The sequence below is a fragment of the Rhinichthys klamathensis genome, unplaced genomic scaffold, assembly GCF_029890125.1.
Source record: "Rhinichthys klamathensis goyatoka isolate OS25496 unplaced genomic scaffold, OSU_Roscu_1.1 h1tg000042l_1, whole genome shotgun sequence".
Classification (NCBI taxonomy): domain Eukaryota; kingdom Metazoa; phylum Chordata; class Actinopteri; order Cypriniformes; family Leuciscidae; genus Rhinichthys; species Rhinichthys klamathensis.
Genome location: NW_026606589.1, coordinates 597,121 through 621,691, shown reverse-complemented (window position 1 = coordinate 621,691; position 24,571 = coordinate 597,121). Strand labels below are relative to the sequence as shown.

Below are 24,571 nucleotides of genomic sequence, written 5' to 3'. Positions count from 1 at the left end.
CAATTAATCCTGCATTTCCTTCCCTCTTTTGGAGACAAAAGAGGCCAAAATGACACATAGATATAAAAAATAGTAATGAACAGATGTGTGTGTGTGTGTGTGTGTGTGTGTGTGTGTGTGTGTGTGTGCGCGTGTGTGTGTGTGCGTATTTGACCAGCTATGTATACTTGACACATTATGACTCTGTTCCAAAATCTAGTGAGCTGCCAACATTTTAAGGCTTCATAGAAAGGACAGCATGAACCAATAATCTATATTTTGTCTAGTTGTCGAGTAAAAATAAATATCTGAACATAATTAAAACAAGAAGCAAACTGTTTTTCTTAACCCACTCAGTGTTGTTTTCGCTAAATAAAACTTTTAAAAATCCTTTTAAGAAATTGAAAGCAAGCATAAATAAAATAAAATGTAAATGTTACAATATATATATATTCAATATTACAATATATGTACAATTAAAACAATTTATATATATATATATATATATATATATAGTGTGTGTGTGTGTGTGTGTGTGTGTGTGTGTGTGTGTGTGTGTGTGCGTGTGTGTGTGTGTGTGTGTGTGTAAAAAGACGAAAGGCAAAGCACATAAAATTACAAATAATACTAATAACTACAATTGAAATGAAAACAGAATATGAAAACAAATGGTAAATATTATAATTAAAATATTAAAATAAGTACTGAGATGTTTAGCAAATGATTGATATTAAAATCAAAATATGAATAAATATTATAATAGAATATAAAGAATACTAAATCAACACGGACAATTGGAAAATAACAAAAAATACTGGTACCGAAAGTGATTTCTTGCAGCTTATTGCTAATGGCAAACTCCATTGGAATCAACTGTGCATTGAGTCAATGATGTTCCATTAGCATTAGGATGCTTCCTTACGTCAAGGGAACTCACTAGGTTTAAGAACACAGCCACTATTTCTCCATTTTGTGTCTCAGATTGTCTTGTCTCTTGTCTCAGACTGAATGTGAGCAGGCCGGTGGAGAAGCCGCTCCATCAGTGTTTGTGGTGTGTGAATGAAGCGGGTATAGGTTTGATGTGGATTTTCTGCAGCAGTTCATCACTCTATTTCATTTCTCATTGTGAAACACAAAGCAGGCGCGTTTATCAGGGCTGGACACGGCAGATGGGCATTTACTTGTTTCATTGTTCGCTGGTTGAATCTGTTATTTGACAGTTTGGAGGGAAATTAGATGTTTTATTTTTGGGAATGATTTTTTTACGAGTTGAAAACGTTCAATATGAATGTGTAATGCTGCTGTATCAGTATTTTTTGTCTGGTTTTCAATGGTATGAACATCCTAAAAACAAGATACATTTACATGAGAAACAACAGCATAACATCAAGACGTGTTATATACTGTATATATCTTGAATTAAGTCTATTTTTCGTACTTAATTTTTTGTTTTAAGTATAAATCTGATAAAAAGTTGTTTGTTTAGACATAATTTGTACATTTATTAAGTAATCAATTAAAACATTTTTTTTAGACATTTGTCATAACGTTTTCGTTAATTATTTTTATTCATTTCATGCATTGTTCTGAAATGACACAATGATCAAACACTAATGAGAAGAGAAAATCGTACCATCGATGGCGGAGAGCAGGACCCTGGAGTGATCGTAGGCGATGACATTAGCGTATCTGTTCTTTGGTTTATTCACCTCCAGGTTTGAATGCTCCCACGTGAACTGCTGACCAGGATCAATTGACTAAGGAAAAATGAGGAAAACAGATTAATTAATGAGCACACATTAACCATCAGAGCAAAACAAAGTCACACAGATGCGTTTCATTTGCACCCTGCATATGCTAACCTTTGGCTCAGACACAACATACTTTGAGCGCATCATGGCCAAAAATATCCATCTAAAATAGAGACTTGTGCGGTTATGATCAGCATTCAGTGTCTGTAAAAATAGAGCGGTGACTGTAATGCGCCATATAACGAAAATGTTCAGAAATATACGCTGGTGCTGGGCGGGCAAACGTGGGAAAAAGCTTTATCACAAACTTATATCCTAGTATATATAAATGTGCAATGAATTACTAACACTGTCATTGCAGATGACATCGGTGCACATATGAATGAACGAATGAATGAATGAATGAACGAATGAATGAATGAATGAATGAATGAATGAATGAATGAATGAATGAATGAATGAATGAATGAATTAACAATCCATTGAGTAGCAAATGGACACATTTTTACAGAAATGAACGGATTAATGCACAAATGAATGCATGCATTAATTTATTTGAATGAAATAATTATAATTATTAATAATTAACGGAAATAGCAATGACAAATGTCTAGCAAATTAACAAATTAATAATTTAACAGATTAATGAATAAATTGACAAGTTAAACACATGAATGGAGTAACTTTGGACAAAATGATGCACAAATGAATGAATGCATGATAGCATATATAATACACATATGAGTAAATAATTAAAGTGCTGAATATATGAGTAAATAATTAAAGTGATGAATAAATTAATGGATGAAATGAACTGAAAAGGGAATGAATGAATGAATGAATGTATAGATTACAGAACAAATACAATTTAAATGAACAAATGCATTCAATTAACAAAAACATTAATATTGCACAAAAAGAAAAAAAAGAAAAAGAAAAAAAAGAAAAAGAAAGAAATAAAGCATATATAATCCATTTATAGGCAAATAAATTAAAGACAAATTAATCGATAAAATTAACTGACACAAAATTTAGAAAATGAATGAATGAATGAATGAATGAATGAATGAATGAAAGAACATACAATTGGACAAATTAATGAACACATTAATAAAGGCAGGGAAATGAATTAATTGTCGAAAAAAATGAATGGACGAAATGAAATGACAAAAATATACGAATGAACAAAGGACAGAATGAATGAATGAATGAATGAATGAACAAACAGTTTACACAATGCAGTCCATCTCCACATGACTCTTCCTGCAGTGATGCTCCTCTATACATTTCGTCAGGAAGTCACACGATTGAAGGTTTCAGCGCAAAGCATTAAAAACAGGTGTCGGCATGAAAGCGCTAGAGAACGCGGGATGAGTCTGCCAGTGAAAGAGCTTTTGTGCACAATATGACCTCAGCGTCAGTCTTATGTGCAGTTTGCAGTTTTTTCCCATTTACTTTAATAATGAAATTATTCAGTCTCCGCAGTGTCTTTTGAAAATGAAAAGATGATACGCATCTGCCTGCGAGCCAGCTCTCCGCGTTGACAAATTTCAAATTACAGTTTTCAGAGGAGCGTTGAATGAATGAAAATTGGTCCCGTAAGCGTAGAGGGGAAAGTAATGTCTTCATGCCTTGAATAGATTTTAAAGGATCACACAGAGATGTGCTCCCTTTCAAACGGCGCTTTTGTCCAATGATGTGCCCTTTCAAACGAGAGCCGACGACTGCAAACAAATCGCAGCCCCACTTGGACAAATTACACTCCAAAATAGCAAAACGATAAACGCTCTGAGATTGTCAATAGCCAAGACAGATATTCCACATTTGCAGTCTGAGTTTGGCTGTTGAGAGAAGAGGAGAACGCTGCTGTTTTCGCAGTAAAGTGCTTGCGCTTGTTTGTGTAACAACCGGGGCCCAATATGAAGAAACATAAATTGACAGTGGAGCTATTTTTCTACCAGGGCGAGTCGCCGCGCCGCACCATAAAGCGTCACTAAAGATGACAAATCTCCAGTTAAGCCGCGTCATTCTGCCCAAATCTTTTGAAACATTGCTTGTGAACTCGCTTGCTTCATTGTGCTGCTGAAATTGCTACTTTCCGTGCCCATGCAAAACCGCCCCAGAATGACAATCCCGTGTGTTTTAGCTCAGCTCTGGCAGTCGTCTTGGCGGAGCTCCACGTCTGACCTCATGCTCAGTAACCGCAGACTGAGGGGCCTGAAAAAAGTGACGAAACCTGGCTCTCACGGCCCCGCTCCACTCAAATAACAACCCGTCGGAAAACAAAACAGAGCATAATGTTGGGATCTCAACGACACGTCTCTCCCAACTAGATAACAAGATTACACCGAGAAACATCCTACCTGACCTTTCCTACGGTGGCGTGTTAAATGACAGCTGATAGGCGGCGGGAGATACGGACAGGAAATGTTTCATTGTGGTTGGCGGGGAGCTGTGAGCGTGACCGATACAATCGATATCGACTGTGAGCATCAAACGTTCATCAGGTCAAAACCGAATAGCGGTGGTCTGTCTGAACGCTTCACACGGTGCGCAGGAACACTTGCCAGGGGTGTTGCTAGGGTGTTTCTTATCAAATCAGTGTGAGTAACAGTGATAGCGATGCTTGGCCTTAAAACTACCAGCAATAATGTTGAAAAACATTCGATTTGTTGTTTTAAAGCCTTTTAACATTTCAAATAAATCTGGGATTCAAATATAAAGTAAAAAAAAAAAGAAAAAATTTGAATACTGCAAAATCATGCCCAAGAACATGACCATCTGTTTTTGTTCATAGTTCCTTCTGTCATTTATGTATGAAGAGTCAAACAAGACATTATTCTTTCTGGCACTCTAACACACTTTCATTCTCCTTTCACATACATATAATATTGCTCTCATAGTCACATATTTGAATGCATGCATTCATACATTTTGCTCTTATGCAAATGTATTCAAAGTATACATTTAATATTATAAATAATAAATGTATGTAAGAAGAAAATGTATGTCTGAAGAAAATACGTGTACGTAAGAGAAGAATGTATGTATGTGTGAGAGAGAGAATAGTGGAAACGAAAGGCAGGCGAGGCGCGATCACGTTCAGCTTCGCAGCGCTGCCGAATTGGTGCATTTTTTCAATAAGATATAGGTTTGTGTATTGTGTGTTTGTAATCATTTTATTAAATGCAAAGCAAACTACAGGGATGCAATGTCATTCAACTAAACGTATCTGTCCTTTCGGATGACGGAAACTTTTGATGCCTTGCATAAAATTAATGATTTATTCCTAAAGATACTGAATATAATTACTTTGGATATTGAAATATGTTCTTAGAACTGTGCACTGATTGTTTATGGGCAGATTATGGAAGCAGCCACAGCATCTTGTGGCTATGAGTGAACCGCAGGGCGGCGATCTGAAATGAACAGTTCCACCGCCGAACGCGAGCCCATTTCCAGCACGAGAATCAGCATTGTTACGGTGGAAACGGGACAACAGAGACCGGTTGATTACAATTGAATTACTTTTAAATGTGTCATTTTTACTTCTAAAATATTTGTTAAACGAGTTTAAATGTAGGCAATATATTTTGGTGTGGAAAAATGGTATAAATAAGCTGTATCAAGAACTGTATCGAAAATAAAGGAGGTTATCATAAATCAGTGGTTGTTTGGATTATTTTCTAAAGCTTTAGATCAGTGATTCCCAACCGTGAGTACTTGTGTGGGTTCCAGGCAGTATGCGAAAAGATTTAGATTTTGCTTGGGTTTGTTCAGGGCTGTCGCATAGGCGTAATAGGCTTGCTAGCTGCTGTCAGTCGCTCCAGTTTCACCCCAAACTGGCGTGTTAATCGCTGCAATTGTGTCTATTTACAATGTGATTTTGCAGCATTGAGTATTGTAGCCAATCACAGGCATTATTGTTGAAAATAATGGCCAATCAGAGGTGTTTAAGTTACCAGTAGGTTGTGATAGCTCAATATCCCTCAAAACACTGAATGAGTTTCTGTTTAAAGCCAGATTAAGTCCTACGTGCTCACAAATCCTCTCATTATAACAAACAAAGCATTTAGACACATTGTAATTTAAAGATTTATTGTGCGCTTTAGTCAGATTCATTGATTAAAATGGGAGTTTTTGCAAGTGTGCCAACCGTCAGCTTCAGTGATTAACGGAGCGCTTGTTATTTGCTTGCTTTCTGTGTAATTCATTCGTAATTTAAAGAAAATGTATTATTTTTCACTAAACTTTGTTACTTTTCCTACTTCAGTACAAAAGTGCTGAACTTTGACAACTGATTTTTAAACCTAGTGATTTTATAATGTCTAATTATAAATTCAAAAGCAAAACAGGTTGGAGAGTGCAAATGACTAATATGAGCCAATAAGTGATCCTCTGCTGCCATCTACTGGTTATAGTTGTATTTTTGTGTCTTTTTTATTTTTAAATAAAAGTGTTTTCCATCAAATGTTGGATTTCCTACATCTGGAAACTTTCAGTTTTACAAATGGGAACAATCTCTGAAGGATAAATGAATAATTTGTTTTGTCATCATATTCAAAATAACATTTGAAGTGCTGGAATGTCCAATTACAAACATCACTGGTTTAGATTATTTAATCTGTAAGCACTAAATAAGCTATATCATAGAAAATAAATAAATTACATCAACCCTTTAAGCTGGGTGAAATAAACAACCCTATTTGCTGGGTTAGCCCAACCAGTGTTCTGTCATATATTTACCAAGACCTTGGGCTAAAAACAACCCAAATATACACATATGTATGTGAAAGGAGAATTTATGTGTGTAAGAGTAAAAATATATACATGTGAAAGGAAAAAGTGTGTGAGAGAGTAGAAATATATGGGAAAGGAGAATTTAAGTGTGTGAGAGTAGAAATATGTCCAAGTGAAAGGAGAATGTATGTGTGTGAGAGTAGAAAGATATGTATGTGAAAGGAGAATGTATGTATGTAAAAGGAGAATGTAAGTGTGTGAGAGTGCCAGAATGAATTATGGCTTGTACGGCCCCCCATATATAAAATCACAAATGATAAGAGAGGTAATGTAAATTAGTTGACAATAGAATAAGAAGTTATTGAAACTTATGGAATTATTTAAAAAAATATGTATCGGTTTAATATATTACCCCTCCTACACTCTTAAAAATAAAGTTTTTTTTTTATTGGCATCGATGATTTCATGAAGAACCTTTAACATCCATGTAATCCATGTTATTTTTTTTTTTTTTTGTGGATGTTTATATGTTGACGTTCTTAATATGTTATACATGTGTGTTTGTATTATGTACGCATCTATGGTGGAAACAAATTTCCTCTCGAGGACAAATAAATCATCGTCATCATCGTCATCGTAACCTTTCAATTGCACAAAATGTTCTTAAAAATGGGAAAGGTGCTTTACTTATTACAATTGTTCACTGAAAGGTTCTTCGGGGAACCAAAAATGGTTCTTCTATATTATCACTGCAAAAAAAAAAAAAAAAAAAAAAAAAAAAAAAAACTTTTATGAAACTTTATTTTTAATAGCGTAGTTTCTGTGAAAAAAATAAGTTTGAAAACTTTGCCATTACAGCAGAAAATACCAGAAATATTGCCTTTGACAATAGGGGGGCCTTGGAGTAAAAGGGGTTGAGAACAAAAACAGCTTTTTTTCCCTGCAGAAACTAACAAAACAGCTGATGATTACCTCATATTCCTGTGAAAACTTCAGGTTGTCGTTTGCTTTCAGGCGCTCGATATGATCAGCCAGCTCCATGACCGGAATGGGAGGATGACTGGCCATCCCTACGGACAGGAGACAAACAAAGAGTCCTGATGTAAGTGCTAGCGAATCTGAGCATACACAGAGAGATGAGCATTATAGAGGATGGAGAATGTGAGGTTTTTATTTGGCCTGTATGATTGGACAAAGCAGCCACATGCTTGAAGAAAATGGACACAAAAGCCGCACAGAGCATTCCTAATGAAGAGAAGAATGTTATTCGTCCGCAAGCTTTAACATGGTGGAAAGATGGAATAGAGGAGAACGTTAGGGGCTGGATATTAAAGTCTGAGCCAGCCATGAGTCTAAAGAATGCGACATATCAAACCCCGCCTCCTGCGCTGGCGTGAGGCAAAGCGGTGTGAGTCGATGAACGCATAAATAAATGAGACAATCAAGAGAGCAATTGGAGAAAATGAACAGACACGGTGGCATATGTAGAAACAAGAACGACTAACTTGACAAATGGAGGTTACTGGGGTAAACCGATGTGGCTGAACCTGCAAAGGAAAAGGGTACGGGGATAAATCATACTAGCTGACGTTAAAACAAGCAAATGTGGTGAGCGATCACTACCGGAACTAAAAAGAGGCAGTAGAAACACAGTCTGAAATGACAATAGACAGTTTGGAACAACGCTTCAACTTTATATTTAAGTTTGTTAGTAAAAACAAATTCACGCATGCCAATGGCTAACATACGACAAGCATGTGGAAATGAGGATAACAAGTTTGGAAGGGAAACCAAGAAAAAGAAAAAAACAAACAAATGTCAAAACAAACAAACAAATGTAACAAGGAGAAAGAAGATGGCGTGCACGTTTATCATGCGCGTGTTTGCTTGATCTCTTCAGTAACGAAGGCGCATGTCTGTGAGAGAAAGAGCTTGTGTTTGCACTGCAGAGGATGCTTTTGAATAGTCGAGGAGCAGAAGCTGCTCTCTGATAACCGGTTTGCATAACAACAGCCTGCGTGCCACAGAAAAAGAGTCCGTACGCTTGGACGTGGCACTGCGGTTCTTTCATCTCTGGGCTGATAGAAGAGGGCATTAGCTAATGGAAGCAGCAGGAGAGAGCTGCCATCCACCGCCTCTCAAGACCCATTACCAGCCGCGGTGACAATGAAACTGCCATTCGGAGAAACGCGTCGGAGCGACATCAAGCACCCTCAAGATGAAAATTGAGATGGGGGAGGGTTGGGTGACCGCACGACGGCATCAAGGGTTTGAAGAGAGGAGGGCTAATGCAGGGGCCGTTCTCACTGAAGAGAGGGATCTTCAGCTGTCGAGAGCCTGCGTTCCCCTGCCTGAAGGGAAAATGGAGGATGCAAAGCTTCTCTAAGAGGCTGTTTGCGAAAGAGGGGCATGAGTCCACTAATAAAGAGCAGCGGAGAGGATTGAGTGCATGGAACATTGCTCTTGAAACCATGTTGCAATGCAAACCCTGTTTGTGTTGTAGATGAATATCAAACCTAACACAGGCTGCGGTGCATGGATGGGAATCAAGTTACTGATTTGGATCCTCAACAACTTTTTTTCTGGCACTTGATGAATGGTTCAAGAAGAAAACCGAGCTTGAACCAGCTTGAGGTGGTTGACTAGTCTCCCGGACTACCCTGATGATGAGCACGCAACCACTGAATGGTCCTAAATCAGACCATGACTCTGGGCTAAGACCAGCTAAACACAGGCTTTTAAGCTGTTTTGCTTCTGTCAGGTTTTTCATCAAGATCAACAGTCGTGTTGACCTTGCAACACTTCCCACATTCCTCATTCATGCTTGTGTGCTTTCAAACACAATGGGAAGCCTACATGTGTATGCCTTGATTCCCCAACAAACTATATAATAACCAATGGCACTTTTAAGGGTTTTGGTTATCAACAAATGTCAATCCTTAGAATAAACTCACTAGCTATGTTTACATGCACCCAAATAATCAATTTATAATTGGATTGAGGAAATCCAATTGAGGAAAATTAGTAAACATACCTTGTGAGCTGTTATGAATTGTGTTGTGGGGGAAGTGAGTTTTTGGGGTTGGTTGGTTGGCCTCCCAAACCCCTCTAAAACCATCAAAACAGACCAGTAGTGTGAAAAGTGTTAGAAGCAAGCTAACACCATAAAATGCTGGTCTAAGCTGTTTTTATTAGAAAGGTGAACTGTTTCCCTCCAGTCCATCTGTCTTGCACTTGCAGCCCAAGTGTTTCTGACAGACAGACATATGGACTCCTGTTCAGTGTGTTTAGAGCTAGTCTCACTGGCACCAGGTTCTCCTCTGAGAAACTAATGGAGCAACTGTTGTCACCGCTGTTCTGCCCCTCAGAAAATAAATCTATAGGTCTTCACGGCTGGCCGCTCTAGAACCGAGTGTACTTCACCTTGTTCACCAAGGTCAGAAGGGAGCAGCGCTTCACCGCTCGACAATTTCCAGATTCCGCTACACCTCGTTCACACTCCGCTGACTTCAAGCACAATGGCCCGCCTACATGTGTGTGTATATCTGTGTCTTGATTCACCAACGGAATATACAATCACCAACAGAGGTTGTATTGAATATATATCGCCATGGTCTTCTTATGCTGGCTTCGGTTAGCGACAGGCTTTGCTCTTCAGGTAAACTTACTGAGCTGCTATGGATGTGTTGCTAGGAGTACTTGGGTCAGCAGTAAAGCTGCAATTCCTGAGTCCAGAGGGATTTCCTGCCCTTTTGTCTGTCCTAAAGCCACCTGTCCTGTGTGTTTGTGAGCACTCAGGCTGGTTCCTCAAGAGGTCTGCTCTCTATTTTCGGCTCCATATGGCTAACAGACCTTCGCATTGCATCTTAAATATGCTAAGAAAAACAAGAGCATGGCTTTTGACCTTTCTACTCTGTTTGTGTCCAAGGACTCATTTAAGACTGTGTTTCTGAATGACACAGAGGCGCCTACAAGCTGACCGAGACGGTATATCTGCTCCCAAAACCAATGAGCTGCCTTGTTGTCTACATAGGCAGAATCTATAATTGATTCTCTTGAGTCACTGATTTGACATATTCTTCATAGGCAGCACCACACAATTTGATGTTATCTTGCTGAAAAGCTAGCGACAAAGAAATATACAGAAATATATGTTTCTGAGCATTTCGCAATGCATTCTGTAAAGGCGAAATGCAATGCTGCCATACAATTTTAGTGAGGTGTTGCTCCAGGCATTTTGAGCAGCCTTAAAGTCTGGAGTGCACCAATGACATCCAAAATTCTGTCTAGGTAGGCAGCTCACTGGGTTTTGGAACAGAGCTAGTGTGTTCTAGACCAGTGATTCCCAAACTTGACCCTGGAGTTCCCAAAAAATGCACATTTTGTTAGTCTCACTAATCAAACATATCTGATTCAACTCATCAGCTTGTTAGTTATTATAGACACTCAATCCTGAAATAAGATCAGATAAGGGAGGCATCCGGAATTGAGAGTACCAGGGTTGGGAAGCACTGCTCTAGACTATCACGCTCCTCATGATTCAATATATTATACTTCACTTTTTATATTATACTTCACTTCATGGAAAAATAGCAGGAATCAAAACCTTTTGTTGAAGCTTCTTAGGACAATGTGGTTGAGGATTTGTGTTTGGTTTGTGTTTGTGTAAAGCAGCTCTTACCAGGAGTCTGAAAGTTCAGACGGCGTAGCTCTACGGGGTCGGTGGGGTGATGGGAAGGCATTTCTTTACCGCTGGGCAGACTGCCTTTCCTGGCCTCTGACTCTGCCCTTTTCCTGAAAAAAAGAAAAACATAACATACTTAAAGACAAAACTAACTTTGCTTGGACTATCAGAGGATCACTGCAAGTGGTCAAGCAAACACGCTTGCGATCGAAATTGAAATAAGTGTTCAGTGCCCTCGACTGTGCCATAACCACTGCATGAGTCTCAGGTACAGTTCTTCTAATGCTCTTACCTGTCTGGTTGACTGCTCCAGTGAAAGCAGCAGAAAGGGAGAACAGAGGTTAGTATACAAGACAAACACAGATCTCCTCATCAGTTCTACTGATATTCAGAGGGGTTTTTGCATTGTTAATTTTCATCTGATACGTTGTGTTAAGACATAGATCCACTGTGCAACTGAACCTAACTAAGTGGTGTGAGAAAAAAGTCTTGATCTCACATAGTCTTTTTTCTCAATTAATTGTGTGTTTTTGAAGTTTGCCAACAGGACTTTGGGTCACGAAAGAACCATTCAAAATACTTTGAGAAGCCCTGACCTATCTGATGAGCAAAACTAATTATAAAACTAATAAGGAATACTGTTCAAAAGGTTGGGGTCTGTAAGATTTTTATTGTAGCATCATGACTCCAGTCTTCATTGTCACATGATCCTTTAGAAATCATTCCAATGTGCTGATTTGCTGCTCAAGAAACATTTCTTCTTATAATCAATGTTGAAAACAGCTGTGCTGCTTCTTTTTTTTTTTTTTTAACGTGATACTTTTATAAATATTCATTAATAAATGGAATGGATTAAAATAACAGCATGTATTTGAAATATACATTTTTGTAATGTTTTCACTGTCTCTTTTAATCATATTAATGTTCTTTCTGAATAAAAGTATTAGTTTCTTGGTAAAAATAATATAATATAATATAATATAATATAATCACAAAAAAATGTTGTGCCTTTTCCAAGCCTGGCAGAAAAATCTGTTTTAATACCCTGATATTTACAGGTTTGTACTTCACTGTCTTGACAGTAGGAATTGCTCATGTGAAACTGTTTGTTTGGATTGAATTGGCGCATCATGGGCAGCGAGTGTGTTGTGTTGTTGACATTGTAATATTACACTATGAGATGTGTGCATGAGCCCGTGACATTGATTCTGTGATTAACAAATAAATCTGCCATCAGAAGACATCAAATAACCCTGGATATATGAAGGACCTCATCACAATAGATGTTCAACTCAATGCCTGACTGTAATTTTTAGCAGATGATCAGATCAGTCTATATTCAAATGAGGGCCACCAATTATTGAAGATACGTACAATGCATAACTGCATAAACACACATACACACACAATGGCTTAAAGTCAACAATTCAAATTACTTTCTTAACCAAAGTTTCAGCTCTTATTGAGAACAATTGATCAGTAAATGTTATTCCAACGACCAGCTTGTATTCATAATCTTTCACCCTAACAGCTCAACAATTGAGTCCTTTGGATAATGTTAACCAACAGCCACCATACTTTTTTTATTTTCACTGTTTCACTGAGAATACAGAAATACGTCACATTATAAGTCAAATAATGTACAAAGGTTATTGAGAGTGTGTGTTTCTCCACAGTTTCTACCTCTTGTACAGCAAGATGGCGATGACAATACAGATGATGAAGATGACGGCCAGCACGGGCCCCACGACCCAGATCAGACCCTCCTCTTCATCGATTATGGGCTGTGGGTCGATATCAGCGAACACCACCGGATCAGAGTATGGACTTGCCGCGTACAACATCTGAAAGAAAACCCAAACAACGACAGTGTCATCTAAATCGCTTGATCAAGAAACCCTGAATCCACACTTTCACACCAAATACTCCAAGTTTAATGAAACCCATTGTTTTTTTGATGTTGATTACCACATAAAACAATCGTTTCATGTCCCTTGGCTTGTAAAAAGCGCTGAAATATTATTTAAAGTAACGCATACAATGGGCATCTATGGTACGAGAGTAGCAGAGGGTTTCAAAGTCAAGTCAAGTCTTTACTTCTATAGTTCTTTATACAATACAAATTGTTTCAATGCAACTTCACAGTAATAAACAGGAAAATAACAGAATAAATTATGAAAACCATCAAATATGTGGCAAATTCTGCTGTAAAGCAGCTTTGAAAAGACAATACAAGCTAACAGGGAACAATCTCAGAACTTTGGCTAACGTTTTGGCAAGGTTCTCTCAAAGTTATGAACAAAAATAGTTTTTTATACATGTTCATGGAATGTTTTTTTTTTCCAGAAATGTTTTAATTGGACTTTTTTTTCAATGTTACTTTTTGTTTCAGAACATTCAGAGAACTGAACATTAAGAAAAGCCAACAAACAAAAAAAACAAGATTTTTTTTTTGATTTTGAACATTTAGAGAACATTCAGAAATAACCTTTTCATAACTTAAAGGGATAGTTTAAGTAGGGGAAATTTGCTGTTAATTTAAACACCCTCAGGCCATTCAAGATCTCAAAATGACGGCACCCATTGACTTCCATTATATGAATCACCGATGACCACTGTTTCAGCTAAAAACCTACTTTACTGTAGCCTGGTAATACCAAACTCTGCTACTTCGCTTTGCTTCATAGACAGAGTCTGGAATGGCATAATTGAAAAGTGTTTTCTTTCTCGCGAGGGGCGCTTGTCTGAAGTATAAAATCATTGGTTACCCGTAAGCCAATCACATAACGCAATCACCTCTCTCTCCAACTTAAACATCACCTCCATTCAAAATGTTTAACAAACACTAATCTTGTTCGGGCTTCAGTTTGGAAATGCCGGGAATATTCTCCACAACAGAGCGAATTGCATCCCATATCTACATATCCGCGGTCGTTTTCGATTTCCCTAACCTAAAATACAATCTTAAACTCGGCGCTTAGCGTCTACGTCACGGCTCTCAGCCCGCCCTCTGTTTGTTGATTGGCCGGCTGTTTTCAGGCCGGAGGAAAACTGAGAGATAGGTCGCTATCAGACTTCGTACTTCCGCTCAATTTCAGTTCGCTTCTGTACTCAGTCTGACGTAGTCAGGCTAACTTTACTGTTCTACTGAAGAAAAAGTGTCACCTACATCTTAGATGGCTGTGGACGAGTAAATTAACAGCAAATTTTCATTTTAATGGGAATGTTAGCAAAACTTTCTTGGAACATTTTTGTTAGCTTGGAAAGTGCCATTATTCAGCTCAATTCAATATCTGTGTAAACATCAGAAGCAGAAATTTGAAGCTTGTAGATTTGTTAACACTAGAAGTGCCAGAATTCTATAACTACTAGAACTGCCACAAGCGGTCATTTTGACCGCTAGATTACACAAACTCTATATCTTTAATGATAAATACCCAATTGAGAGATTAATGCATTTATTGTATTAGGATATCTTTTAAAAACAAAACAAACTGTACATTTAAACAAGTTTAATTATACATTTATAAATAATAATATCATTAGTAGCCTACCGTAATTATCGCATATCCACAACAGATAGGCTATATTTCCATATCCATTCAACAGAACTGAGAACAAGATAATAACAACTAAAAGTATCTTATTTAGATATTCTGTTGACAGTGAGAGAGACAAAGGTCAACCGCGGGAAATGTAACAAAAGAATACCGCGAAATTCAGTGTGGTCAATATGACCGTCTATGGCCGAAATATGTTCATTTGTTTTTTTGCCTTGTGTAATTTATATGAAAAACATTTTAAATGAAAATACAGACACTTTTAGGAAAAGTCAGGTACCAGCAGGATTTTATTTATTTTTTCAACAAAGTTATTGCAGATATAAAATTCAAAACGGTCAAAATGACCGTCATGGCCGTTCTAGTGTTAAAGCACTACATGAATTATTCAGCAGAACAAGAGTTTGTTATTTGATCTGTACAGTGCCTAAATTATTCCTTTATAAGCAGTTATATATTACTGTATTCTAAATATAATTAGCCTATGGTTTATCCCCAACTTTAAATGCTTTGATTTAGGCTATTTTGTAACAGCGCCACAGTTTAGCGCACACACATAGAACACTCGGATCGCACCTGTGGCTGGCTGCGCTGCTGCTTCGTGCTGCTCATAGGTAGGTAGTTTAGCTGTATTCATTCAGTTAGAACGCTACTTGTCTCGGTTTTTATACACTATATGTTTTTATCTCGATGCGGCGTGGACGCATTTGGAAAAAAAGAGCGCGTCGCACCGCGACCGCGTTGCTTCCATGTTCCATCATGAGCGCGCACACCGCGCGCCTACATTTGAAATCGAACTTGAGCGCGCAAAAGACGTGAGCAGTCCCTTTAACGGCTTTATTATGCTGACTCAATAGATTGTGTTTTCTTGATATGTTTTTGTTTTTATTTGTACACTTGACGCGTTTGAAAATAGCCTAAATAATGTAACAAAACGAAAATAAACCTATATGCGGTCCTACACAGCCTATTATTATTAGGATTGTTTTTTAGGCTCTTTGGTTTTTTGTGTGTGTTTGTTTTAAAACTCCTAGATCGGCTGGACAAAAGTTAACCCATAGCTTTGAAAGTAAAGAAGAATATACAGCCTGTATAAACGAGAGCTTTTGTTAGGATTTTTCATTGTGTCAGATAGCAGTTATATTTTTTGTAGCGTGTGGTGTGGTCAGGTGCGCGATTGTGACTGTTAGACAGTGCTCCTCACTTTTTGGAGTTAAAAAAAAATCACTTAATTTTCAAAGAATTGTATTATTATTATAGTTTTATGTATTTTTGATGTTTTTTCGTTGTTGTTTTATAAATGCTCTATGACAATTGTTAAAAAATGTTCAATCAAAACATCGCGTTTTTTTTTTTTTTTTTAGTCGACTAATTGTTGTGCAGGACAAGACTTTGGTCGACTAAGGATTTTGTTGGTTGACTACAGCCCTACATATTATTATTCAAGTACACAGTCAAACAGCCTGGATGTGCTGGAAACAATTAACGGAAACAATTAAACGGAACTATATAAATACGATTATATAAAAACACTGTCAGAGGTCTCAAATCCTGTTATGACTCTGATTAATGCAAAATTCATCAGTGTGTGTTGCGATGTGTTCAGTGATGTGAGTTACGAACTACATTCAGTGATTAGCATCTAATTTACTCTCAAATCATCAGCACAAGCAGATAAACAGAGACATTAGACGCAACACACTCACGCACACACAAACGTTTCTCAGGCATTATATTCAGAAATATTATGAGACATATACTGCCAAACAGTTCATAAGTTTAAAATTATAAAATTATAATATATTATATTAAATTTTATGTTTTTGAAATAATTCTCTTCTGCTCACCAAGGTTGCATTTATTTGATCAAATATACAGTAAAAACAGTAATATTGTGAAATATTATTGCAATTGAAAGTAACTGTTTTCCATGTTAATACTGTATATTGTAAAATGTAAATTTATTCCTGTGATGCAAAGCTGAATTTTTAGCATCATTACTCCAGTCTTCAGTGTCACGAGATCTTTCAGAAATCATTCTGATTTGGTGCTCAATGAACATTTCTGCTTATTATCAAAGTTAATAACAGTTGTGGTAATTAATATTTTTGTGGAAACCGTGATACTTGTCAGGATTATTTGATGAGTAGAAACAGGATTTTTTTAAATAGAAACTTTTGTAACAATATAAATGTCTTTACTGTCACTTTTGATAAATTCAAAGCATCCTTGCTGAATAAAAGTGTTCATTTCTTTTAATTTCTTTCATTGTTTCTAGTTTTGTATAACTACTTTATCCAATTTATACATGAGATTGACAAAGAAACATGGAGGAAAGTGTAAACACAGAGCGGGACGTGTCGCATGAACAGCGATATGAGGTTTGGTCACTGCATCTAGCTCTACTGTCTGAGTTTTTGTCTTCCCAGTGCACAGTGAATGCAGTCTCACTGCTTACACAGAGCTAATCATTCCTCAGTCTGTATGTCTGTCTGTCTGTATGTGTGTGTGTGTCTGTCTCTCTGCAGTGCAGTTGATAAGACTCTGCTGCTATTAAAGAGAAGGCGTTTATCTCACAGTCCCGCCGCTGACAGCTCTTCAGGGCTTTCCCTGTGAGATACAGACAGACAGCTCTTATTCCCAGCAGGCTGTGTGCTGATAGAGTTCAGCCTGGTGTTCTCGCTCTGACCGCATCATGTGACTCTGACACCAATGTCAGCGATCGTTTGGACAAAAGACAAAGGAGATGTGGCCCCAGGCATAAAACAATTTTATTCATCAGTATTTTTGATAAATGTTTATACATCCTTAAAACAAGATACATTTAGTTGAGAATAAAAATGTGAACGATAATAAGCCTGGTGTTCAGATAATATATCTTGAATTAAGCTTAAGCATAAATACAGTTCAGTTTAGTGTGGTTTATCCTTAGAAAAATTAGATGTATTCACAGTTTTATAACTGCATCTTGTTTTAAGGATATTATCATATTGATAACCCTTTACAATAAGGTTCCACCAGTTAAAATTAGTTAATGCATTAACTAACATTAATGAACAATACATTTGTTACAGTATGTACCTCTGTTAACATTAATAAAATACAACTTTTCATTGTTCATGTTAGCTGAGGTTCATTAAATAATATTAACAGATGCAACTTTTGATTTGAATAACGTATTAGTAAATATTGAAATTAACATGAACTAAGATTAATAAATGCTTTAGAACTATTTTTATTGTAAGTTCATGTTAACTAATATAGTTATCTTACGAGAGGTTCTCTCGTATTGCGTAAGTTTAGCTTACGCTACGGGAAAGATTAATCTTCTCGAGATATTGAAGCCAAAAAATTATCCTTAATTTTGTATTCATTGTCAACGCAGTGCAGCAGCTAGCAGACCTAGAGCAGGCCATCTCGCGTGCTCATTGGCTGCCCTGCTGGCATCTGCTGCAGCCTACCAGTGAGCCCCGCGTGACGTCACGCCCAATGAAGGGCGCTCGCGCCTTCATAGCGTCACAGCCCGCCAGAATGGGCGTGGCTTAGCGTATAAAAGAAGGGGCTGTAGGCTGACTTCCCTGATTTTTCGACTCTTCAGCGAGCTCTCCGCATCGCTGGATCAGAGAGAAGCCACCGCCGCCGTCGAACAGCGAACAGCCAGCTTAGGACTGCGCTGAGGAAGCCGGCCGTCTTCGCCACCTTCAGCCATCCGTGCGAGCTACGCTATCCGGCGACGTATCCTTTTTACTCTGTTGTATTCTCTTCTAGCTTACTCCTAAAAGAGCGCGAGTGTCTTTTTAAAGATGCCTCGCATTTCCTGCGGCTCGTGTAGGGCCCCGGAGACAGCCGGAACCTGTGGCCACTGCGACGCGCTCGCCGGAGAATCTCCCTCGAGCCTCGCTCTCGCCTTCCCCGCCTCTCTTCACCGACGCGCAGCTGCCACTCACGAGCCTCACTGCCGTCGCGTCTGAGGATGAGGTTGAGGGACACGCCACAAGGGACTGCTGTTCTAACCGCGGCTAGCTTCCTTTACGTTACAAGGAAGCTACCGCGCCCCCCATAGAAGCAGTCACTGCACCCTTTGTGGGACCGCGCAGTGATAAGCGCCGTTCCCAAAGGCAGCCGGAGCCTGTAGCCACAGCGACGCGCTCGCCGGAAAGCCTCCCTCGAGCCTCGCTTTTTCACCTTCCCCACCTCCCTTCACCGACGCGCAGCTGCCGCTCACGAGCCTCACTGCCGTCGCGTCTGAGGATGAGGTCGAGGGACACGCTATGGACTGCTGTTCTAACCGCGGCTAGCTTCCTTTACGTTACAAGGAAGCTGCCGCGCGCGCTCTTAGTTATCTGCTCGCGCTACTTAAGCTTACGTAGTTTCCCCCGTGGCTCATTGGCTAAACTCTAAGCTTTCGCGCCAGAGACCCGTGTTCGATCCCGGCTCTCGCAGCAGAAAAAAATTATGCAGCTCTCCTCTCTGAGCTCGCGACCAGCTTTCTTACGTACAGAAAGCGAGCGCGCGCCCCTGAGCGCATGCGTCACCGGCGAAGGAAGGAGAGAGTGTGGTTTTTTGTCCCGCCGAGGCCTGACAAACCCCCTCTTTTTCTCAAACATTATCCAGCTCCTCCTAGTTCGAGCGGCTGGTAATGTCTATACTGCAGTAGAGAGCCTGTTATAACACGCACGCCTGCAGACAATGCCGACACGCACACAAAAACTGCTTATCTGCTCGCGCCAACTAAAGCTTACGATGTTTCCCCTGTGGCTCAGTGGCTAAACCCTAAGCTTTCGCGCCAGAGCCCCGTGTTCGATTCCCGGCTCTCGCAGCAGAAAAAAATTATGCAGCTCTCCTCTCTGAGCTCGCGACCAGCTTTCTTACGTACAGAGAGCGAGCACGCGCACCCGAGCGCATTTGTCACCGGCGAAAGAAGGAGAGAGTGTGGTTTTTTGTCCCGCCGAGGCCTGACAAACCCCCTCTTTTTCTCAAACATTATCCAGCTCCTCCTAGTTCGAGCGGCTGGTAATGTCTATACTGCAGTAGAGAGCCTGTTATAACACGCACGCCTGCAGACAATGCCGACACGCACACGAAAACTGTGATGACGCTCTCTCTTTTATGTGCTCGCGCCAACTAAAGCTTATGTTGTTTCCCCTGTGGCTCAGTGGCTAAACCTTAAGCTTTTGCCCCGGAGACCCGTGTTCGATTCCGGCTCCCGCAGCAGATAAAATTTATGCGGCTCTCCTCAGCGAGCCGCCGTATTCAAATTTATTTCCCAGTCAGTCCCCTTCAATCAGGCTACTGCAGTGGTCCATTTAGCAGCCAACGAGCCGGTTCATTTGCCCTCTCGCCTGCACACATACGCCGTTTTCACGGCGACCCAGAGAAAATCTCAAAAGAGTATAATGTCTGGTCCGGCTCACGCCGTTGGTGTTTTAAGTGTAGTGAAAGTGCCCACGCCCCAGTGTTCACCCCTACACAAAAGCACATCAAATCTCGTGTCACTCACAGAGCACACTCTCATAAAGCGCAGAAAAGCCGCTCGAGTGTTGAATATAAGGAATGTGTCCACAGGTCTGTGCCCACTATCTGCCCGCTCTGTTACACGGTCAATAAAACAGGTTATGAATGTAAGTCTCGTGCCCGCCGGAGAGCGTTCACGCTTACTGACACACACCTCCCCCCGGGCGCCGCCCGCGCGTTTAAATGTTATCACAAAACGCAGGGCATTGATAAGACGCTCCCCATCCGTTATGATCGGGGCGTCAAATACACTTGTAAGTCTCGTGCCCGCGCACACGCGCTCACGCTTACAGAAAGCTTTTCCACCCAAAGCGCTGCTCGCGCGTCAAAAAGTGAGAATAAAATGCTCCCCATCCCTTATGATTGGGACACCTCACATAAATCAGACGGTCTCGGCTTTCAGCAAGCAGCCATTGCCCAGAACCGAGAGCGCGCGCGCCGCGCTTTCGGCTCCGGCTCAGTTTCACAAGCCCGCAAATGGCGGCGATCTGAACCCGGAGGCCATTCGCCCCCTAGCGGCTCACATAGCTGCGTGGGAAACTATCCCAGGGATTTCAGAATGGCTTCTGAGCACAATAAGCAGGGCTATACACTTCAATTCATTCGCCGCCCCCCGCGCTTTCGAGCCCGGACCGCGACGATAGTGAATGCGGAAGTAGCACACCTACTTCACGCAGAAATAGCAAAGCTGCTGTGCAAAGGGGCTATAGAAAAGGTGCCGCCTTCTCTGAGCGAGTCAGGCTTTTACAGCCGATATTTTCTCGTATCCAAGAAGGACGGAGCCTTCAGACCTATCCTAGATCTGAGACATTTTGAACAAAGTGCTTGTGAAAAGACCGTTCAAAATGCTTACGACCAGGAAAATCCTCGCGCACGTTCGCCCGAGGGACTGGTTTATTTCTCTAGATCTGAAGGATGCCTATTTTCAGATTCAGATAATACCCCGTCACAGGCAATTTTTGAGATTCGCCTTCGACGGTCAGGTATATCAATACACCGTCCTGCCGTTCGGCCTGTCTCTAGCACCCCGTACATTTACGAAGTGCATGGACGCGGCGCTCGCCCCCCTGAGAAGTCAGGGGCTGCGAATAATGAACTATCTGGACGATTGGCTGATTTTGGCACAGTCAGAGACAGATCTGCTATCTCACAGAACAGTGCTTCTCAGTCGCCTGGAAAGCTTGGGTCTCACGGTCAACTGGACCAAGAGCTCATTACTACCCAGCCAATCAATTTCCTTTTTAGGAATAGAACTGGACTCGGTGACCATGTCGGCTCGTCTATCGGCACAGCGCGCGCTCCGTGTTCGCCACCTAGCCGCGTCTTTCCAGAAGGACAGCTTTCTCCCTTTGAAAACATTTTAAAGGATGTTGGGCTATATGGCATCAGCTGCAGCGGTGCTCCAGCTGGGCCTACTGCGCATGCGCCCGCTCCAACGCTGGTTGAATGCTCGCCCGTCCCGCCGAGCTTGGGTTTCTGGCGGTCAGAAAATCAGAGTGACTCAGACCTGCATAGCGGCTCTGCAGCCCTGGTTAGTGGCCGACTGGTACCAGCTGGGAGTGATGATGGGAACCATCTCTTATCGGAAAGTCATTTCGACAGACGCGTCCAACTGGGGTTGGGTCGCGCTGTTCGAGGGCAGACCGGTCTTCGGCCAGTGGTCAGACCAAGAGAGGTGTTTTCACATAAACTGTCTGGAGATGATAGCGCAAGTTATCTCGTTGTCAGCTCTGCCAGCATCTGACAGCGAAAGTCATGTGAACCTCCTCTGCCCTGTCAGAGTGCTGAGGTTTTACATTACGCGCTCCGCCTCATTCAGGCATTCGGAACAGCTGTTTGTTTCGTTCGGTGGGCGCACCAAAGGTCTCGCCTCCTCGAAACAGAGCCTGTCCAGATGGATAGTGGACGCTATAGCAGCCGCTTACGCGTCAAAAGGTCTGCAATGCCCTCTGGGCATCAGGGCTCATTCCACGAGAGGCGTGGCCTCTTCGTGGGCATGGTCCAGTGGAATTTCTATCCATGACATATGTGTAGCGGCGGGCTGGAGCTCCCCGTCTACCTCTGTCAGGTTTTATAACCTAGAAGTTCCTGCCTGGCAGGCTAAACTGTTGTCAGTTTAAAGGAGAGGTGTATTCTGCCCAGACCTCCTGCTCAGATCACTCTCACATGACTCAGCTCTCCTGGTTGAGCTGCACTAAGTAGGGTATGTGCCATGTGCCTATACAGACCGGCGCGCTGCTCTGTATTCCCTATGTGTGCTTATGTACAAGTGATGGCTCGCGTGGCTGGCCACCTTATTCTCCACCTTACAGGGTTCCCCTGAAAGTTCGGGGTTCTCATGGTGGATGCTTGGCGCGCACGGCGTTGACAAAGTGTTCCCGTAGCGTAAGCTAAACTTACGCAATACGAGAGAACCTATCGTAAGAGAACGATACTCGGTTACTAACGTAACCTCGGTTCTCTCTAGAGAGGGAACGAGTATTGCGTAACCGGCCGTGCTCGCGCCACGAGCGATTTCGCTTCAGTCGTCGAAAAACCAGGGAAGTCAGCCTACAGCCCCTTCTTTTATACGCTAAGCCACGCCCATTCTGGCGGGCTGTGACGCTATGAAGGCGCGAGCGCCCTTCATTGGGCGTGACGTCACGCGGGGCTCACTGGTAGGCTGCAGCAGATGCCAGCAGGGCAGCCAATGAGCACGCGAGATGGCCTGCTCTAGGTCTGCTAGCTGCTGCACTGCGTTGACAATGAATACAAAATTAAGGATAATTTTTTGGCTTCAATATCTCGAGAAGATGAATCTTTCCCGTAGCGTAAGCTAAACTTACGCAATACTCGTTCCCTCTCTAGAGAGAACCGAGGTTACGTTAGTAAATGAGTATCGTTTTCTAATGTTAACAAATGAAACCTTATTGTAAAGTGTTGCCAAAAAAATAAAATGAAGAATATAACTGCATACTTATAAGTTTATTTTTATAATATATTCTCCTTTACAAAGTCATTTTCCCTAACTTGCAAAATCGTAAGGTGTGTGATTGCTTTAATGCTTTGTTAAAGGAATTATTATTATTATTTACCATAAGAGCAATAGAAAGTGGAGGATGAGACTCACGTTGTCTGAGATCTCCAGCACAGCCAGCACGAAGAACACATACTCCTGTCCATTCAACAGCTGTTTGTTCTCGAAGTCTCCGTACGTCTTGGCATCACCCAGCGTGAACTCCGTCGGCAACTCGTGGAAATATGCGGCGATGTACGGCTTCAGCTCCAGCTGCCTGCGGAACCGAAGAGCGCGACTCGTTCGGTTGATTTCTCGCAACAACTATAAAAGAAACAGAGACAAATGCTTGATCAGTTCAGCACACACCCACACATTTTAATCAGTGCTGAATTTAGTGTGATTGTGAACAGACCAGTGTTATTTTAGTATTATTTATATACAATTATAATATTTTATAATTTTCATTAGCTTTTATTTTCATATGTTCAGTGTTGGTTTTAATTTTAGTTTAAGCGATTTTTTTATGTGCTTTTGTCAGTTTTATTAGTTTTTGTAGTAACACTTCACATGAAAACTTTGTGTAACACATTATAAAGATATAGGTTTAGGGGCAGGTTTATGGATAGAGTATACAGTTTAAACAGTATAAAAAGCATTATGCAATATCCCCATGAAGCATGAAAACAACAAAACAAATGTATGTGTAGTTATCCGCAGGCATTTGCTGTGAGATGGAGGGCCGCTTTGATAAAGCTTTCTATCAATCCTGTTCAAGCTGTCAAAACTGCTTCAGTTCTTCTGCCCTTGAGCCACTTTTAACAGGTGACTTCAAATATTGACAGTAAAATAAATTGAGTGTGTGCGTGTGTACACTAGAGAGAATTGGAGAGACTTTTTATATATATATATATATATATATATATAGTATACATATATACACATATTTTTATATATATATATATATATATATATATGGGAGGCGTGGTTCCAGCCATCAGCAAATCAGAAAGGAGATCCCGCTCCTTCCCGAGCTGCAGCTTAGCGTACATGCCGCGGTTGGCAGTTTGACTGGCACAATTCTGGGGAAAACACTCGCCGTCTTACGCCTCGCCACATAAAAGCCTTTTAAATATTTACTATGGCTAAAAATAATATTGTTGGGCTCTATCTCTCGCCCACTCGTCCTGCCCTTCAGAGGAGAACGTCTTTTGTTCCCCTCTCCATTAGCGGGCAGGAACAGATTTGCATATGAAGGGAGCTGGTAGAACTGCGAGGTCTTGCTGCTTTCTTTTCAAATCAACTGCTTGTAGTTGTATTGGGACTGATGTCCTTACATGGGCCGCTG

The 24,571-nt window shown here is 40.7% G+C and overlaps 1 protein-coding gene across 50 annotated transcripts in view; it reads right to left on the bottom strand.

Moving 5' to 3' along the window:
• LOC130082251 (receptor-type tyrosine-protein phosphatase delta) overlaps positions 1–24,571 on the bottom strand; it is a 254,946-nt gene that overhangs the window by 22,551 nt on the left and 207,824 nt on the right. For 17 of the 50 annotated variants that reach the window (XM_056247015.1, XM_056247014.1, XM_056247017.1 and 14 more), the window contains 7 exons: positions 23,338–23,547; positions 12,838–12,998; positions 11,447–11,461; positions 11,152–11,264; positions 7,976–8,017; positions 7,443–7,540; positions 1,613–1,736 (listed from right to left, as the gene is read on the bottom strand). In XM_056247015.1, coding sequence (XP_056102990.1) covers positions 1,613–1,736; positions 7,443–7,540; positions 7,976–8,017; positions 11,152–11,264; positions 11,447–11,461; positions 12,838–12,998; positions 23,338–23,547 — 763 coding nt within the window. The remainder of the gene's footprint in view (positions 1–1,612; positions 1,737–7,442; positions 7,541–7,975; positions 8,018–11,151; positions 11,265–11,446; positions 11,462–12,837; positions 12,999–23,337; positions 23,548–24,571) is intronic. The other 33 variants (XM_056247032.1, XM_056247033.1, XM_056247046.1 and 30 more) reach the window with 5 other exon arrangements.